Source organism: Ochotona curzoniae, unplaced genomic scaffold, assembly GCF_017591425.1.
Source record: "Ochotona curzoniae isolate NIBS_2020 unplaced genomic scaffold, NIBS_Ocur_1.0 contig_3819, whole genome shotgun sequence".
Taxonomy (NCBI): domain Eukaryota; kingdom Metazoa; phylum Chordata; class Mammalia; order Lagomorpha; family Ochotonidae; genus Ochotona; species Ochotona curzoniae.
Window position 1 is genome coordinate 36,549,335 of NW_024466004.1, and position 22,332 is coordinate 36,571,666.

At 36.9% G+C, this 22,332-nt stretch overlaps 1 protein-coding gene across 3 annotated transcripts in view; it reads left to right on the forward strand.

The window, feature by feature from the left end:
- Window positions 1-21,082, forward strand: part of LOC121158739 (cytochrome b5 reductase 4) — a 79,840-nt gene extending 58,758 nt beyond the window's left edge. For 2 of the 3 annotated variants that reach the window (XM_040983703.1, XM_040983704.1), the window contains 6 exons: window positions 3,410-3,550; window positions 4,351-4,503; window positions 5,643-5,793; window positions 6,074-6,160; window positions 14,838-15,002; window positions 20,433-21,082. In XM_040983703.1, the coding sequence (XP_040839637.1) occupies window positions 3,410-3,550; window positions 4,351-4,503; window positions 5,643-5,793; window positions 6,074-6,160; window positions 14,838-15,002; window positions 20,433-20,487 (752 nt within the window). In that variant the 3' untranslated portion in view covers window positions 20,488-21,082. The remainder of the gene's footprint in view (window positions 1-3,409; window positions 3,551-4,350; window positions 4,504-5,642; window positions 5,794-6,073; window positions 6,161-14,837; window positions 15,003-20,432) is intronic. The other variant, XM_040983705.1, reaches the window with a different exon arrangement.
- The last annotated feature ends 1,250 nt before the right edge of the window (window positions 21,083-22,332 follow it).

Genomic DNA, 22,332 nt, shown 5'->3' on the forward strand with positions numbered 1-22,332 from the left:
ATTAGAACCTGTAACCATGTGGGATCCCAGCGTGTGCAAGGCGAGGACTTTAGCTGCTAGGCTACCACACCAAACCCTTTCTCTTTTTAAAAAAATTATTAAACATGGAGAGAAATAGCAAAAGAGAAAGAGGGGAAATATGGGGAGGGGCAGAGAATGTGTGTTTGCCATTCCTTGCTTCTTTCTTTAGATGTCTGCCATAGCCAAGGCTGAGCTGTAGCTGGGGCCAGAAACTCAAGTCCAGGTCCTCCTTATATGGTGGCAGGAATCCAGCTACTTGAGCTGCCAGTGTTGTGTTCCAGGGTCTGCATTAGCAAGAAGATGGAGTCAGGTGCCAGTAACCAACCCAGGCATTCCAATGAAGGACGTCGGTAGTAACTGCCTAAATGCCTGGTCCCCAGTCTTATTTCTGAAATTAAAGTGACTTGGGCAATGTGTCTTTAAACCCGAAAGTCTGAAGATGTAGGCTTATTTTCCCCCTTTTTAAAGATATTCTTATTTGAAAGGCAGATCTTAACAGAGAAGGAAAGAGAGATCCTCCATCTGCTGATTCACTCCCGATGGCCACAACAGGCGGAGCTGGGCTAATCCAAAGCTGAGAGCCAGGAGTTCCTTCCCAGCCTCCCACATGTGTGCAGACTATGTGGAGACTATGTGGAGAATAGCCCAAAACATTGGAACAGTGTACCTGCCTGTGAGACCCAGAAGAGGTTTCCAGCTTCAGCTCAGCTCAGCCCTGGCCATTGCAGCATTTAGGGAGTGATCCAGCAGATGGAAAATCTTCTCTGTCTGTCCTCTCTCTCTCTGTAAAGCTCTGATTTTAAAATAAAAATAATTTTTTTTATTTTTCAAAAAAAGGAGGTTCCTCATGCCCTTTCCAACAATGCTTGCACTAATTTACAATTCTCAACTAACAGTGTATGAAAATTCCTCTTCCTCACATCCTTGCAGCATTGGTTACTGTCTTTTGAGTAACGCCATTCTGACAAGATTAAGGTGGGAGCTCATTGTGGTTTTGATTTGCATTTTCCTGATGGCTGGTGATTTGGAGCATTTATTTTTTATGTATGTGTTGATTGTATTTCTTCTTATGAGAACTGTCTGTGTCCTTTTCCCACTTGTTAAGGGAATCTGTCAATTTTGTTGTTGAGTCTTTTTGAGTTAGTGCTATATTCTAAGCATTTTTATCAGAGTAAGCTAGCTTTTGTCAGATAAGTAACTTGAAACTCTTTACTCTAATGATTGTTTCCTTTGATGTGAAGAAGCTTCTGAGTTTGATATGATTACATGTATCTAGTTTTGCCCATTTTACCTGTGTTGTGTAGGGTCTTAACCCAGAAGATACTAGCTACATTAATGTAATGAAGTGTTTTCTCCTACCTATTCTTCCATAAATTGTATAATCTCATTTTAAATTTAAGTCTTTGACCCATCTTGAGTATTTCTTTTCCTATGGCAAAAGGCAGAAATCTATTTCATTCTTCCACCTAATATGTTCAGTTGCCAGCAGCGTCATTTGAAGAGACTGTTTCTCCAATGTGTGTTCTAGCACTTTTGTCAAAATCCAGTTGACTGCATGTATGTGGGTTAATCTCTGGGCTCTCTAACCTGCTCCATTGAGCTTTTGATTTTATACCAGTAGCATGCTTTTTTAATTATCATAGCTTTGCTTTGAAACAAATATTGCAGTTCCTTCAGTTTTACTCCTTTCTTTGCTCAGGATTGTTTTGGGTCCTTTTATATGCTTTGAGAATGTTAGGATTTTTTTTTTCTAATTCTGTAAAGAATGTCACTGATATTTTGATAGGGATCACATTGAATCTGTAGATTATTGATCAGGGGAGGATAACTTTTTTTCTGCCAAGGACCATTTGGATATTTATATAAAATTGTGATCTTAAAACTTTAGTTTGCTTTAGATTTATTGAATGGAAGGTCGTGCCTGCCCATGTCTTGGCAGAGCCAGACCAAATGATTTTCTGGCCGTAGATGGCTCATGGGCCAGATGTTCGGCTTTTGACAGTATAGATTTTGTTTTTTAACAGATTTTCGTCTTTTATACTTTCTTTCATTAGTGTTTCTTCATTGAAGGGATCTTTCACCTCTTTGGCTACATTTATTCCTAACTACTTGATTTAGCTTGAAGGCTGGAGGCCATTGCGAAGGGAATTTCATTGAGTTAATTACTGAAATATAAAAGAAGCAATTATTCTCTGTATGTTGGTTTTGTAACTGAAGCTTTGCTGAATTCATTTATCAATTCTAACAGCTTTTGATGTAATAGTTAGCTTTTTCCATGTATAACATTCTGTTGTCTGCATGCATGGATATTTGACTTTTTTTTAATTACGATTTCTATTCCCTTTATTTCTTTCTTCTCCTTAATGGTGCTTGTATTGCTTTTAATACTATATATATTTTAAAAGATTTAATTATTTTTATTACAAAGTCAGATATACGAAGAGGAGGAGAGACAGAGAGGAAGAAGATCTTCCATCCGATGATTCACTCCCCAAGTGAGCACAATGGCCGGTGTTGTGCCGATCTGAAATCAGGAACCAGGAACTTCTTCTGGGTCTCCCACGCGGGTGCATGGTCCCAAAGCTTTGGGCCATCCTCGATTTCTTTCCCAAGCCACAAGCAGGGAGCTGGATGGGAAGTGGAGCTGCCGGGATTAGAACCAGCGCCCATATGGGATCTCGGGGCATTCAAGATGAGGACTTAGCCGTTAGGCCACACCACTGGGCCCCTAATACTATATTTAAAAAGTGGCAAAGTGGACATCCTTATCCTGTTCTAAATCTGAAAGGAAATGCTTTCAGTTTTTGTGTGTGTTTGTTTGTTTGTTTGTTTAAGCTTGTTCAGGATAATTCTGGTTGTGATTTGTCAGTTAGTGCTTATATAATTTTAAATTGCATTTTCTGTATGCCCAATTTATGGAGTGCTAAAATTTCTTAATAACATTATTATTGTTAAACCTTATATACCCAGTTTCCAGACTTTCCACTGCATAGAAAAACCAGCTTCTGAGGATGTTCTCTATCAAGTATTTGTTATGTATAGAATTTATATTGCTGTAAATGTGAAATTTAAAAGTTGAAATTATTTCAAAATAAATGTATGAGGAAATTGAATAAGTTTTAATTTCCTAAAATATCATTGTTTTAATGTACTATAAAATGAGGAAAAAACGTTTTACAGAATTCAGTTTTCATGTTATGGAATTTTTTGTAAGTATAGAAAATAGATATGAGGAAATAACTTGAAAACATTTAACCTTATGATGTTGAGAAGTTTTTAAAATGTATAGGTTTTTTAGTGAACTTGAAATACTCTGGAGCTCAAAAATTCAGTGAACGCTTTTACTTGGTGTTCTGGTGTGAGTTAACCGACAGTGAACACCTTCTAGGTTTGTGCTACAGAAAGTGCCAGTTGGTTTCCAAGGAAGATGTCACTCATGACACAAAGCTGCTCTGTGTGATGCTGCCACCAAGCACTCATCTTCAGGTGCCAGTTGGGCAACATGTTTACCTCAAGCTGACTATCACAGGTAGGAGAACGGGACTTTGGGGAAATATTTTCTCTTTTTTAAGCAATTTATAATCAGTGCTGATATTTTTAGGAAATACTCATTTAAGTTACTAACAAGAGTTTCTGGGTGGGCAGCTAGGAGGTTTGTGGATGCAGTATTTCCTACATGTGGAAACTTTAGCTTTGCAGTGTTATTTTATGGAACAAAGAAATTACTGCTAATAGGAGAGATGGTTCAACAGAATTTTAATTTGTAACTAACAAAATCCTGAAGAAAAATGATGGGGAAAAATGATGGGGAAAATGATGGGGAACACAAATGGTCCTTCACAAGGGCAATTGCTCCAAATCCATATTAATCTCCTGGTAACTACTGAACACCGTATCGTTTATAAAGCTGAGTTGATAAAATGCGAAACATAAAACTGTATGTACCTAAAATTAGTTTGTAAATGCCTTCTTACATCTCTGTGGTAACCTTTTGGTAGTACTTTTGTTGTGATCCATTACAAAGTGTAAATGCTGATGGAATAACTGGTTGCCTATTATTAACATATATTCCTATAAGTTTAAACCATATTTTAAAATAGATTATTTCTATTTTAGGTAAAATATTAACATGTTAAAATTATTTCAGTACATATTATACTATATACATGTAAAATAGAATTTTATGTACATTAGGGACATCTTTTTATATATGTACATGGATGGCAGCTTAAATTTGTGCTTCATATTCATTTATGGTCATAATATCATAAAATATGTTATTATGTAAATATCCAGATTTTTAGAGTTTAACTGTTTTCCCCCCTCTAGGTACAGAAATAGTGAAGCCATACACACCTGTATCAGATTCCTTACTCTCAGAGTTCAAGGAACCAGTTCTTACGAGTAATAAATACATCTACTTTTTGATCAAAGTCTATCCTGCTGGACTCTTTACACCAGAACTTAATCATCTTCAGATTGGTTAGTATTTTTTTTAATCTCATTTAAACTCTAGTGTAAATCAGACTGCTTCTAGAATCGCCATATGAATGCCTGTCAAATATCTTAAACTCAGCCTGTCAACAGCCGAAGTCATCTGTTTGTCCCAGCCAGTGCATCCATACTCCTCATTGGCTGTAGCTTCACTGCATCTTTGACACAGTTTTCCCACTTTCCTACAGTGCAATCAGCCATGTAACTTTTTCCAAAACACACGCTGACCTTATGTCCCCCTTCAAACTGTAATGGATAGTTTCTATAACTTTCAAATACTTCATTCACCAATTGAACATTACCATTTCCCTGTAATGATAAGCAAAAAAAAAGAAGTAAGCAGTATTGCATTTTAAAATAAGTTGGTATCTTTCAAATCATTTAAAAATTGTGAACAAGTTTATTTTATATTTTAAAAATGAACATTTGCAAATGTAGTCCTAAGGGCAGTTTCCTTACATTAGTATTCATGGTGATTAAAACAGTAGCACCAAAGGATGTGGGCACTGGTTTCTCAACTGTTAATCCTAGTTGAAAGATGCGTGCTCCAAGTACAGCTGACTGCTTTTCTGATCTTGCTTTGTTTTCATAGAAATTAAATTCAGAACAGCTGTTATTCTTTAATCACTAGGTTATTTCAAAAAATGTTATTCAAAAAAAGATAAGTTAGCATATTTACTAACCTAAGATTATAGAATATATTTCTATTTCAGTTTTCTGTCCTACTGGTCATATTACTATTGCAGTTAATCAGTATGTACATAATGAGTGTCTGTTCTGTACCCAGTAGGATCTAGTACACATATTCATGACCTCTTAATTTTGTGGTCCTTTATGATAATTTATAGAAAGTTTGCTTTGTAATAGTTTATATTTTTCACATTTTAGATGGTTTGAGAAAATAATGGTGATAAGGCATAATAAAATCTCATTATTAATTTAATTTTGATGCTAGTCTTCAGGAGTATCTGGGAGCCTAACGATCACCTCTAATACTTTTAGATAATCTGAAGGCTGATAGATGTAAGTTATTTACTACTTATCATTATTCCAAATTTAGGTACTTTTAGCCCTGTCAGTTTTGCCCTTTTTATTCTTTCTGATTTGGCTTATATCTCATTGTTTAGGAGATTTTGTTTCTGTCAGCAATCCTGAGGGCAATTTTAAAATATCCAAACTCCAAGAACTAGAAGACCTCTTTCTGTTGGCAGCTGGAACAGGCTTTACACCAATGGTTAAAATCATGAATTATGCTTTGACTTACTTACCCAGTCTCAGGTATGAGATTTTATCCATAATTATACTCCCCTCTGAAGCTCTGATTTGTATAAGACTTTCGAAGTTGATTGTGTATCAGACACTAACACACATATTCTCATTACTTTCTCCTCTTTTCCCCAGTCCTAGCTATTTTATTAACTTATTTCTGTTATATCCATTTTTTATACTTTTGACACTACAAAATTTTCACTTTGGATTACTATAGACATTAAATTTGTACATAGCTTAAATGTTTTCATTTAGGTCTGAGTTTTCTTTCTCTCTTCCCCCTTATAAGAACAGTGAAGCTGATGTTCTTCAATAAAACAGAAGATGATATCATTTGGAGAAGTCAGTTGGAAAAATTAGCATGTAAAGATAAAAGGTAATGAACTAACTGGTTCTATTTTTAAGTAGTCATGCCTCTTTGGTAAATGTGGTCCTTATTTCCTTTTTTGAAACTTTCAATTTACTGGGAAATTCTTCCTTAAAAAACAAACTAGTATTTCTCTGAATGTAAATAATATTAATGCTCTCTCCCAGAGTAATGCCATCTTGGTACCCTCAGATATGTGTCAAGAAAATTTGTACATTGATTGGGATTTCTGATCATGTTATCTAATTTTTACTGAATTGAGCTTATTGAAAATGTTTCATTATAGTAACTGTAGCAATTAAGCTGAGCAGGTAAGATAAATGTGTTGCTAATAGATTAAGCAAAATTAAATACCTTATAAGATTTACTAAAGCCTTTAATGTGTTACTATTCATTGTAATCTTCTAAGAAAGAGATTTCTGAGGCATTGTTTAACATTTCATATCAGTTTTGTATGTTTGGATTAGCATTCTTTAAAGGAATTTATTAATACAGTATATTCTCAAAATACACTGAGCAAATGCATGTATAATTACAGTACCACAAGTTTTCATATCTTTAGTCATCAGGCTACCTTACTGGGCCCAGCAATAAGCTTTTAATACTAGAGTTCTTTGATTTCTACGAACAGCAGATTAAGTGCAGTTCCTAAATATAATTCCTTTCACTAATTCCCAGTACACTCATAGGAAAATGCTGACAAAGGCAATAGGAAAAAAAAAAAAAAACTGGTCAAGTTAGACTCTGTTATATAATGAGGCAGAAATGCTTTGAAATTAATTTCAGTGAAAATAAAGTCAAGTATAATCAGCTAAAATAAGAATATAATTTAAACAATATGTTGCCCATCTTCCCTACAAAGCAGTAGGAAATTCAGAACAAGTTTTTACAAAGAGTGAACTGGTAAACCTTCATACGCTTAAAGCATTTCTGTGGCAAAAGCTCTTTGTAAGAATCTCAGGACTTAATAAGTTGTGTAAAATATATTATGTAAATGTTTACATTCATGTTAATATGGTTATAAGTAAAAATCCAGACCATTTAAAATTTGGAGTTAAAGCCCTTTAAAATGCAGTTAGCTAACCCACAAGCTCCAGGTTTTTCTGAAGATTTCCTTAATATCTGTGGTATGACAATGCTGTGCTCTCTTAAGATTTTATCTTCCTGTAGTCTCCCATAACATTCCCCTTTCTCTTTTAATAAACGAGCTTCACAAATTAAGAATAACTGGAACTTACTTATCCTTGAAATATTTACTGTTCTTCACAAATTTAAAACCTAAACCTACAAATATTTACTAGATTTAGTTAACTAAATGACAATTTTAGAGAATGACTTAAAGAAAAATTTTAGGATTTTCAAGTATTTTAATCCTTAGAAATGTTTATTGAGAGGCTGAAAAATCTAAATTATAGTTCTTATTGCATTCTTCTCCAGCCTGAAACTTCATTCAAAAATTGTTAGTTCCATTGGCCTCTTTATCATCACAATAAAATAATAATGTCTTTCCCATTTATTTACAATGCTGTTGTGAGATTTGTAGGAATTAATATAGATGCTTTGGGAACTGGAAAACCCTCAGATTTTTGCATTGTGCTTGTGTTTGGTTTCTTACTGAAGGAGCTCCTGTTTTCCTAACCAAATATTTGAAATAATGTAAGCAGATATAGCTAACTTTTTGTCTTCATTTTTTAAAGTAGTGTCTCCAGTGTTTTGATAGAGATGTCCTTTGCAATAGTTTCCTTATAAAAGAAAATTCCTGAAATTTTAAGAGAGATTTATCATTATTTTAGTGAAGATGCATACTTTCAGTCTGTTAAAGGTTAAATTTGATTGTTAGATTAAACTGTTCAGAAAGGCGTGTATGGACAATCTCTAAACATCAATTTTCTTTGAACAAAGTCAACTTTGTTTTTGTTTTGCTTTGTTCTTCATTAATTTTGGGTTGATAAGGTTGGATAGGCTGGAGCTTTGAGGATACTCAAGAAAGGACTCTCTTTTTTTCACGTCTGGATATCTGACTGTCATGGCACTCGCCAGTTCAGTGCTGAGGGAAGTGGTAGTGTTCTGCTCTCCTGCCTGCCTGCCTCCACCCTCCATCTTGTGTGCCCTCTCTTTCTCTTGTTGCCTGTCTTTGCTCACTTCTGTGCTTGTCTCTCTGCTCCCCAGTCTGTTCTTTCCTTTCCCTAGAGGCTTAGCTCTCTGTGGTTGAGACACGGTTGGTACTGATTTCTGGCTGGCTGTGTAACTGACAATCCCCCAGAGTTTCGGCCTTTTTTGAGTTAACTCAGGTGAGACCTTCAATAAAAAACAAAAGACCTTGTTTATATAGATGTTATAGAGCATTTATGAGAAAATTTTGCCATATTTTGTGTCTTTATGTAGAAATCAAAGAATTCTTAAAAGCTTATCACTGGGCCCAACAGAGTAGCCTGATGACTGACGTGCTCGCATTGCATGCACCAGGATTCCATATGGACACTGGTTTGTATCCTGACTGCTCCACTTTCCCTCTAGCTCCCTGCTGTGTCCTGGGAAAGTAGTAGAGGACAGCCTAAAGCCTTAGGACCCTCCACTCATGTGGGAGACCCAGAAGAAGCTCCTGGCTTAGGTTCATTGCTGTCACTTGGGGAGTGAACCAGTGAATGGAAGATCTTTCTGTCTCTCCTTCTCTCTGTAAATCTGACTTTCCAGTAAGAAAAAAATTTTAAAGGCTTATTGCTGAATTTTCACAATCCTGCTAAATCAAAAAAGCTATTGTGCCCCATAAATGAGAAGAAGTATACATTCAGGTTTAATATTAGGTGATTTTTAGTCATGCCTATTCTTAGTTAACATTTAAGCCTGTTACTTTTTTTTGCTAAACTGAATCACTGTTTCCACATCTTGAAGTCGTTTTGTCTTTGCTAGGTTTGGTAATAAAGATTTTGAAGATGGAAATATATTACCTGAACAAATTTTCTGATTAATTATTAGTGGACTGTGAATGTAAAAAAAGGTGTTTGTAATATTGTGGGGAATAGTATCAGCCAGTGATTTTCAGCATGGAGGAAGCCCATTGCCTCAGTGGCGTTTATGTCTAAAACATTTGTATTGTCACAACTGAGGGAGGAGGTATTACTGACACTTGGTTCTTGGGCCAGGAATGTTGCTAAACACCCTACAATAGATAAGACAGCATCCTACAAAAAGAAATATTTTACCCAAAATGAATGATTGTTGATTGAAAACTGTAATGTACCATAATTTTAATAGCTGCATTGTATTCTGTCCGAATTCTAGCTTTTCCTTAATCTGGATAAAACTCTTTGAGAAATCACTAGGTCAAAGTGTGCTAAAGGTGTTTAAGCATTTTCATATATAGCCTCTGAAAAATTAAGTACTCCTACTGCCATCCCCACACATTTTAATCTGTTGGTGACCATTATTTTTCTTTAAAGCAGGTGGGAATTATAGTGATTAGCACATAAAGAAAGAAAAATATTCAGTCATGCAGGACAAGGATGATTCATTGAGCCAGAAGTCATTTGCAGATATTTAAGCATTTGTATAATTATTGATTGTTAAGCAAAGATACATAATAAACAAGACTACATTAGTGCACGCAAAGTTCTGATGTATATCAAGAACCGCAGAGTCTGTGCTTTGAAACGAACAAAGTAACTTGTCCAAGAAGTCTAGGGAGAAGAAAGAGCATTGCATTTTGCGGGAGAAGAATAACAAAACGTCTGGAAGAAGGGCTTTTTAAGGTGGACATTTGGGAAATAACTAACATTTCTATGAAGAGGAAAAGAAATTTGGGTAGTGAGATTGCATGTGTTAAAACATGAAGGCCAGAATGTCCTAGTGTCCTAGTGACAAAGCAGGTCTAGTTTTGTTGAAAGTAAAAGATTATGTCAATAAGATTGTGAAATAATTAAAAATAAAACCATTAAGCTTTATGTCAGTCTGTGTTTCACAATCAAAGAAACTGGGTAGACTGCTGGAGGACCTTTAATGTAGTTTGTGTCTTAATATTTTTATTAGATGGACATGATAAGGTCCAGCAATATTATACTCTGACACTAATCTCATTTTAGTGCTAGCAGGCTCCTTAGTGACTGTTTATCTGTTCTGGGAACAACACTGGGACTAGTAATGGGCCGTTTCCACTTAAGATAATAAAGCCAGCAATTGCAAAGTATAAATAAATGGGAGAGTGTGCCCTTACCCCTTCCAAAAAGGAGAAAACCCCAGCTTCTATTCACATAGATATGTAGATCCCTAATCTGGGTTCTTAGTCTGTTTTCCTTCCTTGCCAGATATTTCTCTAATAGTGTCTGTCTTACAAATATGTTCCTTGAATTGCTTATGTGTCCGCTTGCAAGGGCTCTATGAGTAAGTAAGTTCGAGAAATACTGTGTACCACAATGCCTTCTTAAAAGATTTACTCTAAATATATTTTATTTAGTATTTTAGAAATTTTAAAGAAGTATTTTTAGACATATATAAATCTTTTTTTTTTAAAGATTTATTTTTATTATTTTTTCATTGGAAAGGCGGATATACAGAGAGGAGAGACAGAGAGGAAGATCTTCCATCCTATAATTCACTCCCCAAGTGAGCGCAACGGGCCGATACTATGCCGATCCGAAGCCAGGAGCCTCTTCCGGGTCTCCCACGCGGGTGCAGGTTCCCAAAGCTTTGGGCCGTCCTCGACTGCTTTCCCAGGCCACAGGCAGGGAGCTGGAAGGGAAGCGGGGCTGCTGGGATTAGAACCGGCGCCCTTATGGGATCCCGGGGCGTGCAAGGCGAGGACCTTTAACCACTTGCACCACCGCGCCGGGCCCTAAAGAAGTATTTTTAACACAGTGTGTGTCAATTTATCTAATACATTAGCCTTTTTAATGAAATTATTACTAACAGCTTAAGTTTCATTAGATTCATTTTGAGATATGTTTCCATAATATGTATGTTTTACCTAATTGTAGATGTTAGTTGTTTGTTTTATGAGCTGTTTCTCCTGTGATCAGTTAAATTTTCCTGTGATCCCTATTATTTTTTTTTAGACAGAAAAATGAGGAAAGTCTATGACCTCAAGTACTCTGAACTGCTCATCTATGAGCAGAGAGGAATCATCAATGTAAAGATTTTATCTGGAATTGTAGTGTCAAAATGGGGAGGTAGGCCCATGTTGGGTAGCTTATAGGAAGAGGAAAATTAATTGGATCTGTTAGCTTTGGACATGATTTAGACTGGAAACAAATACATATTTCACAACTTCTCATATCATTGTCAATCTAAAGTTTCTTTGACAAGCTAATATATTGTCATTAACATTTTAGCCTGCAAAGATTCGCTGGAAGTATGTTTTTTCTTTCATTCTTGTGTTTGTTGTTTTGCCCTTTCTCTTTTCATGTTGCTTTGTACTTTGTGAGTTATCTGAATTTATTTTTTTTTTTTTTTTTTTTTTTTTTTTTTTAAAGATTTATTTTTATTATTTTTTATTGGAAAGGCGGATATACAGAGAGGAGAGACAGAGAGGAAGATCTTCCGTCCGATGATTCACTCCCCAAGTGAGCCGCAACGGGCCGATACTATGCCGATCCGAAGCCAGGAGCCTCTTCCGGGTCTCCCACGCGGGTGCAGGGTCCCAAAGCTTTGGGCCGTCCTCGACTGCTTTCCCAGGCCACAGGCAGGGAGCTGGAAGGAAGCGGGGCTGCCGGGATTAGAACCGGCGCCCATATGGGATCCCGGGCGTGCAAGGCGAGGACTTAACCACTTGCGCCACCGCGCCGGGCCCTATCTGAATTTATTTTTAGATAACCTTTTTAGGCATCCTGATCCTGTATGGCATTTTTGAAGTCATAAACTGAAATTTCAGGCCATTAACTAAATGTACCCAAGTAGGATGCCAAGTATTTCAAGACTGTAATTGTTTCACACTGCAAATTGGCCTTCATTGAAAAAATCCAGAAGAGAACATTCCACATGTATCATCTGTATCTTAATATAATCTCATCATTATAATTTCATCATTAAAGAATTCTTAAAACCTTAATTATGAGCTGACTTATGCTACAGTTTGATCTCTTCTCCTCAGTGAAGAATAAGAGCAGCACAGCAGCCTCTTTACAATCCGTGAAATTGTATGCAGGCACCTGTGCACTTTCTCCATCAAGTGCCTGAATTCAGTCTGGGACCATTATGTGAATTAATGCAAGATACATGAGAAGTTTGTGTGCTTCTTTCAAGAATCTCAGTTATCACCATTCCCTAGATGCCAATAGAAAATGCCACTGATAGATTTCTTGGTTTTTTTTTTTAATGTCCTAGAAAATGAAAATTATGAATAGTCATTTATGGCAGATGACAACTCAATATAGATTTAGATATTTACCAATTTTATTCCAGTGATAGGCTAATCACAATTATGTCCATCTCTTTTAATTTAATGGGACATTTTCTCTCTTTTATATAAATGCTTTTGTGTGTTAGGAAATTTCTTTAGATAGTGGATTGGAAGCTTTTTGTATGTAATTCTAGAATAATCTGATAAAAGATTAAGAACCTTCTTCCCACAATGCACTTAAAATTTTATACACTTTTTTACATGTGATTTAATAGATGCCAGCACTTGGCTTTGTTCTCTAGGTACAAATTTAGTTTTAGCCAATATGTGTTCTTTGTAAATAAATTCCTTTATTCATTAAACAGGTGTTGTTGTTCGCTTGTATATGAGTCAGGCTTGTACAATAGTATTGGACAAGGTAAACAAGTACCCTGTTGTTATGGAGTATTAAGCAAATACTACCTTTTGAAGCCTCCCAAAGCCATCTTAATTTTAAGTGCTAGAAGGAAAAGCATGTTAGCAGAGGAAAGTATTTGGGGAAGCTATTTTGTGTAGAGTGATTGCTGCTATAAATGGGAATGTTGCAGCTAAGATCACAGAATATTAGAAATGTGAGAGATTATGTAGAGTTGGGGTCTTTATGTCTACCTGAGGCTGTGTATTGGACCCTTGGTTGATGCTTTTAATTTAGTCTATGCTATTGGGTCAGACCGGTGAGTTTTTAGGGAATTTAACACAGCTGAAGCAGAATAATGACATGAGGAAGAGGGTGTGCAGCTGTACCAGCCATGTCTTGTTTATGTCCTCACAATTGATTGCCTTTCCCCTTCAGAAGAGAAATAAATTACTTCAGTTTTTTAAAAAGATTTAGATTAATATGTAATCAACACCTGTTATTCTTCAGATGGCATCTCTATTTTTATATTCTAAAGATTTATTTATTTGAAAGGCAAAATTACTTATATAGAGAAAGAATGGGAGTAAACAGATCTTGCATCCCCTGCCTCACTCCCCAAATGCTGCAGTTAGAGTTAGCATTAGCTGGAGCTGGGCCGATCCAAAGCCAGGAGCTTCTTCTGGGTCTCCCACCTGGGTTCAGAGACCCAAACATTTGGGCTGTCTACATTGTTTTCCCAGGTGTGCTTGCAGAAGGCTGGGTTAAAAGTGGAGCAGCCAAGACTTGAATCTGTTCCTACATGGCATGCCAGCAGTGCAGGCCGTGGCTTTACTTGTCATCAGGCCCAGAACAGTATCTCAGTTACCCAGTGGAACATGCATAAATGCAGTTGTTCTGATGTCAGTATAAATGCTAAGAATTAATTATGTTTGCTAAACTGGAGCTAACAGAGCAGGTACAATAGCAAATTTCAAATTGACTGTGGATTTTTACCAACAATTTACTTGACCGATGACTAAACGTGTCAGAAGAAATGTCTCCTGTCACTACACTGTGACACTTCATTTAACGTTGCTTCTCATTTTAATTCTGTACCCTTTCTTTTGCTTTCCTTGGTTTTGGAACATATTTGAGAGCCTCCTGTGTGTGACAGCCAGAGCAGACCTGGTTCCTGCTGTCATTGAGTTTGACATTTCATGTGAAAGTAGACAATAAAATAACCATCTTGTTGAATGCTTATTTACAGTTGTAATGCTTCCCTGTGAAAATGATGCTTCAGCTAAGAACTGAAGTGGGGTGTCATGTGGCTTGCAGAGTGGTAGAAATACTACAGAAAGCAGAAAGAGAATGGACAGCAAAATGACAGGGAAGACAGAGAGAAACTGAGTTAATAGCAAGGACTTCAGATTTGATATAGAGTCAGAGAGAGGTTTCTAGAATAAACCCCATCTTTTTGGCTTGTGCAGCCAATCAGTACTGGTGACATTCACTGATAATGTTAGGTGTGAAGCGGAGAGATCTGAGTTAGGATTGAAGGGCCTTGAGATAGCGTTCTTAGTCAAATTGCTCATAAAGATGTGCAGATCATTGGAGAGATATGAAACAAGGATTGAAATGCCCGTGTCATTGGTGATTTCTCTTTCCTGTGGTTTACTTGAGAAGATTATAAATGGAAATGAGTTCTCTGACATCCCTTGCATCTCTCTTTCTAATGAGTTCAATAGAAGTCACATTATTTTGCATAACTATAACTAAAAGCTGTGGCTCGGTAAATATCTATTTGGCTGTATATTTTTATTGAATCTTTGCTTAGAATCTACTTCAGTCATTTTTTTAGCAAATGTACTAATTTTTATATGTTTAATTACTCTGATTGTGAGGGGAATGTTCTACTGAACTTGAAACACAGTGGTATGTTTAAAATAACAGACTTTTTAAAAATTATTTCTTTTCCCTAGATTTAATGTTGAATTTGTTCTCTCAACACCTACATCTGATTGGAATGGCAAACAAGGACACATTTCACCAGCTCTTATTTCTGAATTCTTGAAAGCAAATTTAGACAAATCCAAAGTTCTCATCTGCATTTGTGGACCAACACCGTTTACAGAAGAAGGAATAAAGTAAGTAGTAGTGTGCTAGGAAACAGAATGCCCAGCACTGTGAAATAAAGGTCTCTCATAAGCAGTTGACTTTTCATTCATATAAGTTGCACTTTATTTGTTGTGTTGCAGCTTAAAAAAAAATAAGTTTTTAATCTTCATACAGATAAATCTTTGGGAGCGAGGATTATACTAGTGCTAGGTATGAACACAAAGAAATACAGCCAGCAGTTCAGGTCTGCTGCTGATTGGTAATATGGATAGATTTATAAGATTTATGCCATAATTTTATTTGGGATGTAAGACTCAACATCTTTTTGTACCAATGCTTTATGATTTATAAAAACTAACTAAAAGTGGTCATCTTATTGTAACTTTCCATTTTCATCCTCTGCAACTAGGTGAAAGTTGGTAAAATATATATATATATAATATAATATATAATAATATCATATTAATATATAATATAATGTATAAAATATTATAATATATAATATATTAATATAGTGACCAAAAGGTGAGACTGAGACATAAATAAGGTCACACTGATAATTGAACCCTGAATAACAAAAACTAGTGGTGATGGATGGCTACAGTATTTGCAATTGACTTTAATATGGTTAACTCTAAAATAATAAATGATACCTTAAAATATATTACTAAATAAAGTTACCTTTGTGCTTCTAGGTGATTTAAAACATGTTTGTGTTAAACCCTTGTTTGTACTTGGTGTGAATGACTGAATCTAACATTTCCTGAATAATTTTATATCTTTCAACTTTGTTTTTGTTTTATTTTTTTAAATGACTCATTCATTTATTTGTAAGATAAAGTTAAGGAGAGAAAAGGAGATCTTCGAGATGCTGCTTTTGTTCCTCAGATGACTGCCATGGCCAGTGCTGTGCCAGGCTGAAGCCAGGAACCAGGTACTCCATCAAGGCTTCCCACATGGGTACCAGTGGCCCAAAAGCTTAAGCCATCTTCTGTTGCTTTCCCAGGTATCTTAGCAGGGAGCTGTATCAGAAGTGGGGCAGTTTAGTTATGGAATTCGTTCTGGAAAGTATATAAAGTCATTAAAAATAATTTCTAAGATATATCTTAATTAAACATAAGTATATTTACAGTTTTAATATTTCAGAAAAATATTGTAGTGAGCGCTTGTCAGCCTTTTTTTTTTTAGTTCTGAACTTTTATTTCTTTAAGACTCAAGCAAAAAAATTATAGTCAGGGTTAACTATGATTTGGATATAAATTATTTTAGAAAAAGGTTAAGAGCTGCACTGTCACCTACTGTCATGACACTATTATACTGGGGGCCAGCACACGCACTCAGTTGGCTAATCCTCCACCTGCAAACAGCCCAAACGAATGCCAGTTTGTGTTCTGGCTGCTCTACTTTCTATCCAGCTCCCTGCTTTTGGCCTGGAAAAACAGTAGAGGATGGCCCATGTCCGTGGGCCCCTGCACCCAAGGGAGAGATGGAACCAATCTCCTGGATCCTGGCTTCAGATCATCTCAGCTCTAGCTGTTGTCACCATTTGGAGAGTGAACCAGTGGATGGAAGGTCTTTCTCTCGCTCCTTCTCTGTGTAAGCCTACCTTTCCAATAAAAATAAATAAAATCTTTTTTTATAAAAAAAGGTGAGAAAGGCTTATTTTAGAAATATCTCAGTGAAAGTTTATTATAGTCTAATACTTTTGAGTGATTGGAATCATAAGCTCTTCAGTACCACTCTGAAGGAGTTTGTTGTGTAACCTCCTTAATGTAGCTAGATTTTCTCAAATGAATTACAGGCTTCTTGAAGACAAGGTCTCTGTCTTCCTTGTTTTGATTTTATACAAGTATTACCCACTTCCTTGCATCCTGGAGTCTGAGAATATATACATAGAATAGAGAGTAGCTCAAACCTTAATATTTTTTCATTTTTATAAATTGTCTCTTTATGTTTTGCTTTTCTCAGTTTCTTCTCAGAACTAACATTGCAGTGCTACACTAGCCAGGAATTTCCCAGGAATACTGTCAGTCATCAACAGTAGAAACCCACTGTTACACATCCTTAAACGTTTAGCACAGAGTTTCCTTTGACATGTCGTTTATTCATATCAGTGCCATAGTTCAAAGCATCTAGCTGTGGCATTGGGTTGAGGATCCATTTGATTCCCCTGTCCTCACCATCTTAGTGGATGTAGTTTAGCTTTCATAATTGCCACATGGATCCTTTATTTGACAAAGTTTTGCTGTTACAAAAAGAAACTATTGGATATCCACTTGTAGGACCCTCCTGCTGTCTGCCTGATAGTTTATGTGCATAATCATTTCAAACATACTCTTTGTATTTTGTTGAACATCTGTCAACTTATCTGATGTGTCAGCAGGGCACGGAAACCTGTTAAAAATGCAGACAAATAATGTTTAATTACTTGGACAATAATAATTCTCTCACCTACTAAAAACTCCTTTTATTAGAGCTGAATGAAATAGCCTGCTTTTAAGGACCACATTGTCTAGTATGGAAACTACTGTACATACCAACAGCTAAATTGTGATTCAGAATATTAATGTTCATACAAAAGAGGAAAAATTCTTTTTTAAAATATGCTTTTATTTAAAATAAACTAAATATTTTTAAATATTGGAAGGCAGATTTATGGAGAGGGAGAAACAGGAAACAAAATTGTGGAAGTTCAGAGAGAGATGTGTTACTTTTGTGTGAGAGTTTACATTGCATCATAAAAAGACCAGCCCTTTGTTGAATGACTAAAACGGTACAAGTCAGAAGAGGTAGAAAGGAAACAAAATGAGCAGAGGCATCTAGGCTGCAGGCATTCAAAAGACTAGATTTGTTTGACTAGAGAGAAACCACCTGCCTGGGGGAGACAGGATGAATGGCTAGAAAGAGGTTTATTCACATGGTGGCTTGACTGCAGCATCTAGTTGGCTGTAACACTCCTTTGCTGTATAGATCCTTTTGTGAATATGTATGCATATTCCAGAAGTTTCCAGTTGGGGGGCTGAGTCTATCATTAGCAGTCGTTTTCCACTGGATGTGTGAGGGCCAGCTATGTAGTGCACTCATCTGCAACAAGGCATGTACAATAGTAAAGTTCTTAACACAGTGACTGCATGCAGTATGGTAGCACTAAATAATAGTTACTGAGGCTGGCATTGTCATGTAGTGGTTAAGCTACTTCTTATAGTACTATTATCCCATATGGGAGCACTGGTTCATGTCCTGGCTGCTCTGCTTCTGATCCAGCTCTTTCCTAATATGACTGGGAAAGCAGGGGAGGATACCCAAGTCCTTGGGCGCCTGCCACCCACATAGGAGACCCCTTTAGAGTTCTGGCTTCCTGGCATTGGCATGACTTAGCCTTTCCCATTGCCGCTATCTTGAGGAGTGAACTAGCAGATGAAAGACATCACACTCTCACTCCTCTCTCTCTCAAAGACATCTCATTCTCTCTTCTCTTCTCTCTCTCTCTCTCTCTCTCTCTCTCTCTCTCTCTCTCTCTCTCTGTGTCTTTGCTCTTCAGATTAAACAAATAAACCTTTAAAAGGAAATAATGGGGTCTGGTGCCATGACACAGTGAACTAAGCCTCTTCCTATGGAATCGGCATCCCATATGGGTACTGGTTTGTGTTTTAGCTGCTCCATTTTCAATCCAGCTCCCTACTTGTTAGCAGTAGAGGGATAGTTTGGGGCCTTGGGCCTCTGTGACCATGTGGGCAACCAAGAGGAACATTTTCCTGGCTTGAGACTGGCCTACGCCTAGGCATTGTGGCTATTTGGGCAGTGAACCATCAGATAGAACAGCTCTCTGTGTCTCTCCTTCCTTCTTTTGAGAAGTGGTGAAGGACCAAGCACAGTAGCCTAACGGCTAAAGTCCTTGCCTTGCACACCCAGGATCCCAAGTGGGCACCGCTCCTAATCCTGGCAGCTTTGCTTCCCATCCAGCTCCCCGCTTGTGGCCTGGAAAAGCAGTTGAGGATGGCCCAAAGCCCTGGGACCCTGCACCCACATGGGAGGCCTGGAGGAAGTTTCTGGCTCCTGGCTTCAGTTTGGCACAGCACTGGCTATTTGCTCACTTGGGGAGTGAATCATCGGACGAAAGATCTTCCTCTCTGTCTCCCCTCCTCTCTGCATATCTGATTTTGCAATAAAACTAAATAAATAAAGAAAAAAGAAGAAGAAAGTGGTCAAGGGCCTGACTTGGTAGCCTAGCGGCCTAAGTTCTCACTTTGCATGCTCCAGGTTCCTATATGGGGATCTACTCCTAATTCTGGCGGCCCTGCTTCCCATCCAGCTCCCTGCTTGTGTCCTGGGAAAGCAGTTGAGGACAGCCCAAAGCCTTGGAACCTTGTACCCATGTGGGAGACCCAGAATAAGTCCCAGGCTCCTGGCTTAAGATCAGCTCAGCTCTGGCTGTTGCAGTCACTGAGGGAGTGAGTCATCAGATGGAAGATCTTCCTCTCTGTCTCTCCTCTCTGTATATCTGACTTTGCAATAAAAATGAATAAATCTTTTAAAAAAAGTGATGAAAAAGAGGGGAGAAAAGTTACTCTGTCTTTTCTGTATGAGCCATAAAAGTAGCCATATGGTAAAGGAGCAGGAGTTATATGTTTAATAATATAGTAGTCCCAACCTGATTAATGAAATAATGACAAAAACAGAATATCACCAAATTCAGTTCCTGATGAATTATTAGATCTATACTTAGATCAGTGGTTTCTAGCATCTCAAAAAAACAACCGCCATGTGTTAGACACCAGCTGATGGAAGAGCAGTACATGTAACAATCTTGTCAGAAAGTATTGATAAACCTGTCATTCCAAGTATTAAATTTTAAGAAAACTATGTAGGAATATAGTGTTAAGGAATATCATAGTGTCCTAGCAAAATGAGGACAGTGAGAGATTCAACAAATGAACATGTGACTTTCGACAACATACTGTATTCTTGGGATTGCACCGTTCATAGTGAGTTAAGCTTCAGCCTGCAGTACTGGCATCCCATATGGGTCCTGGTTCAAGTCCTGGCTGCTCCATTTCCCATCCAGCTCTCTGCTTGTTGCCTGGAAAGGCTTTGGGGGATGGTTCAAGCCTTGGACTCCTGCATTCAAATTGGAGACGGAGAAGAAGTCCTGGCTCCTGGCTCCTGATTGGCTGGGCTCTGGCCTTTGCAGCTACTTGAGCAGTGAACCAGCATGTGGAAGATCTCTGGCTCTCCTCTATGTAAAACTACCTTTCCAACAAATATCTTTTAAAATTATATGAGCACTTCAGAAGATATTTGATAATGTTTAGGAATTATTTTTAGAAATGATAATTGTGTTTTTTAAAAATGTATATACCAAAAAGGGAAAATGCAAAAGTACTTTATGAGGTAACCTTTAATCTTACTTGTTTTTTAGCATTTTTCATAAGAAACTTGTGCTTTCTGTTGTTTTTCAGGTTGCTGCATGACCTTAACTTTTCCAAAGATGAGATCCATAGTTTTACAGCATAATGAAGACCTGTCGTTGTCCTTTGTTCAACTGGGTTACCTAAATTTGTGATGGCTTAGGGTTTTTTAAGAGAAAATTTTTGTGTATATGAAATATTAACTAGAATCCAGGCTTCCATTTCTTAAATGAAATCAACTGCTTTCTTCAGTCTAGATAACTTCTTGGCTTTATTTTGTACTTCATTTTATTTTACTACTGATATTCATGGTAACAAATATAGGATTCTTTGTTAAATTTCTTTACCAGTTAAATCTTATCACTGTTGTATAATAAACACTTGTATTTATTACATGATAAAGTAAATGATCACTTTGATCATGTTTCTATGCTGTAAAATGTCTTATTAGCAATACAGATTAAATTTTACATTGCACTGTTAACTCAGGAAATGGATCATTCATGTCCTTGTTATTGATACTAAAACAGGGAATGTTTTAACTTATTAAGTTATCCAAACATTGTTATGTGTGTTTCTGGTACTAATGCAGGGAAAAATAAAATTGGACTTATGTACTTTTTGATCCTTGTTTAGGAATGCAGTTGCTGCAACAATAATGGGCCAGTACCTTAAGGGAAATAAAGAAGGCAACTATAAAAGAAACTGAAGACATTTCAGACATACATACACCATTGTACTAGCTATATTGGAGAACTTAAGAGAAACTTGACAGCTGTTTTGATTCTTAGTCAAAACTAAAGGCATTAGGAAAAAATGAAAGTGTAGCTTCTGGTGCCATGGTCTAAATTAACCATTTGGAGCTTTGCAAGAGGTTAAATTTTCATTCTTTTTGAACACATCTAGACCAGCAGGAATCATGAGAACATTCTGTCCTTGATGGTTCTTTCCATGGTTGGCAGCTTCTCCACAGCTGGCAGTTCAGCAGAGTGCTCTCCCAGCCTCTGGGTGTGTGAGCAGCTTACTGTCTCCCTGCTGCTGTGTGCAACCTTCAGGTGCGTTCTCAAACTGGGATTTAGCAAAACATATCAAGGAAAGTCACTCCATGTTTTTTTATAAGGCAACTGAGTTGAATGCATTGGTGTCTAGTGCATAATGTAACTTGGACTCTTCAGCCTTAACCCACTATACCAGCAGTGTTGTCACAGAAATTGGGGATAACTGGAATTCTCATTTCTGTAAATGATTTTTTTAAACAGCTAAGTGTTCTTTGAATGAAAAGTCTACTTGAGGAATACAGTATTAACATTCCTTAAAATACTCAGCTTGTGAACCTCCTTGTGCGCAAATGGTGAGTTGAACTCTCACTTTTCCTGTACCTCCCTCCTCATAATCAATGCCCCCTTCCTAGTCATACACCCTAATAGGACTCTAGTTGTCTGAGCTGCAGCAGCTCTCTGGGAAGCAACAGGAACTTTCTCTGGCTTGATGCCTTCTTGCCTACTCACTTTTTCCTTCTGAGAGAGACCATGTGTAACCTTTTAAAATAATTCATTAGGGATAATGTATCAGTTAACTGTACATAGCCAACATCTTTGTCATCTTTCACTTCCCTTCCTTTTCTCTCTTTCTTCCAGCCCTTTCTAGCTATTAGAAGCAAATGAATCACCTTTCTGTTGCTTCCTGTATGTAACTTTTCTTCATTCACTTTTTATATTTTAAAGCAAATGAAGCACTGTAAGCATCTTTTGGGTAATCTTCTCTCACTCTGTTTTCTTGCGTACATGTTCATTATTTCCAAATTCGAGTCTTTGATTTGAAAATCAGCCAAGATTTAGCTTTCAATGCCCAGTTACTTCCTGAACACCACTTGGATATTCCCCAAGTTTTAGTATTTCTCTGTCTGTCTTCCTAGAATTGCCTTGTATCTAGTCAGCCTACTAGAACCCTT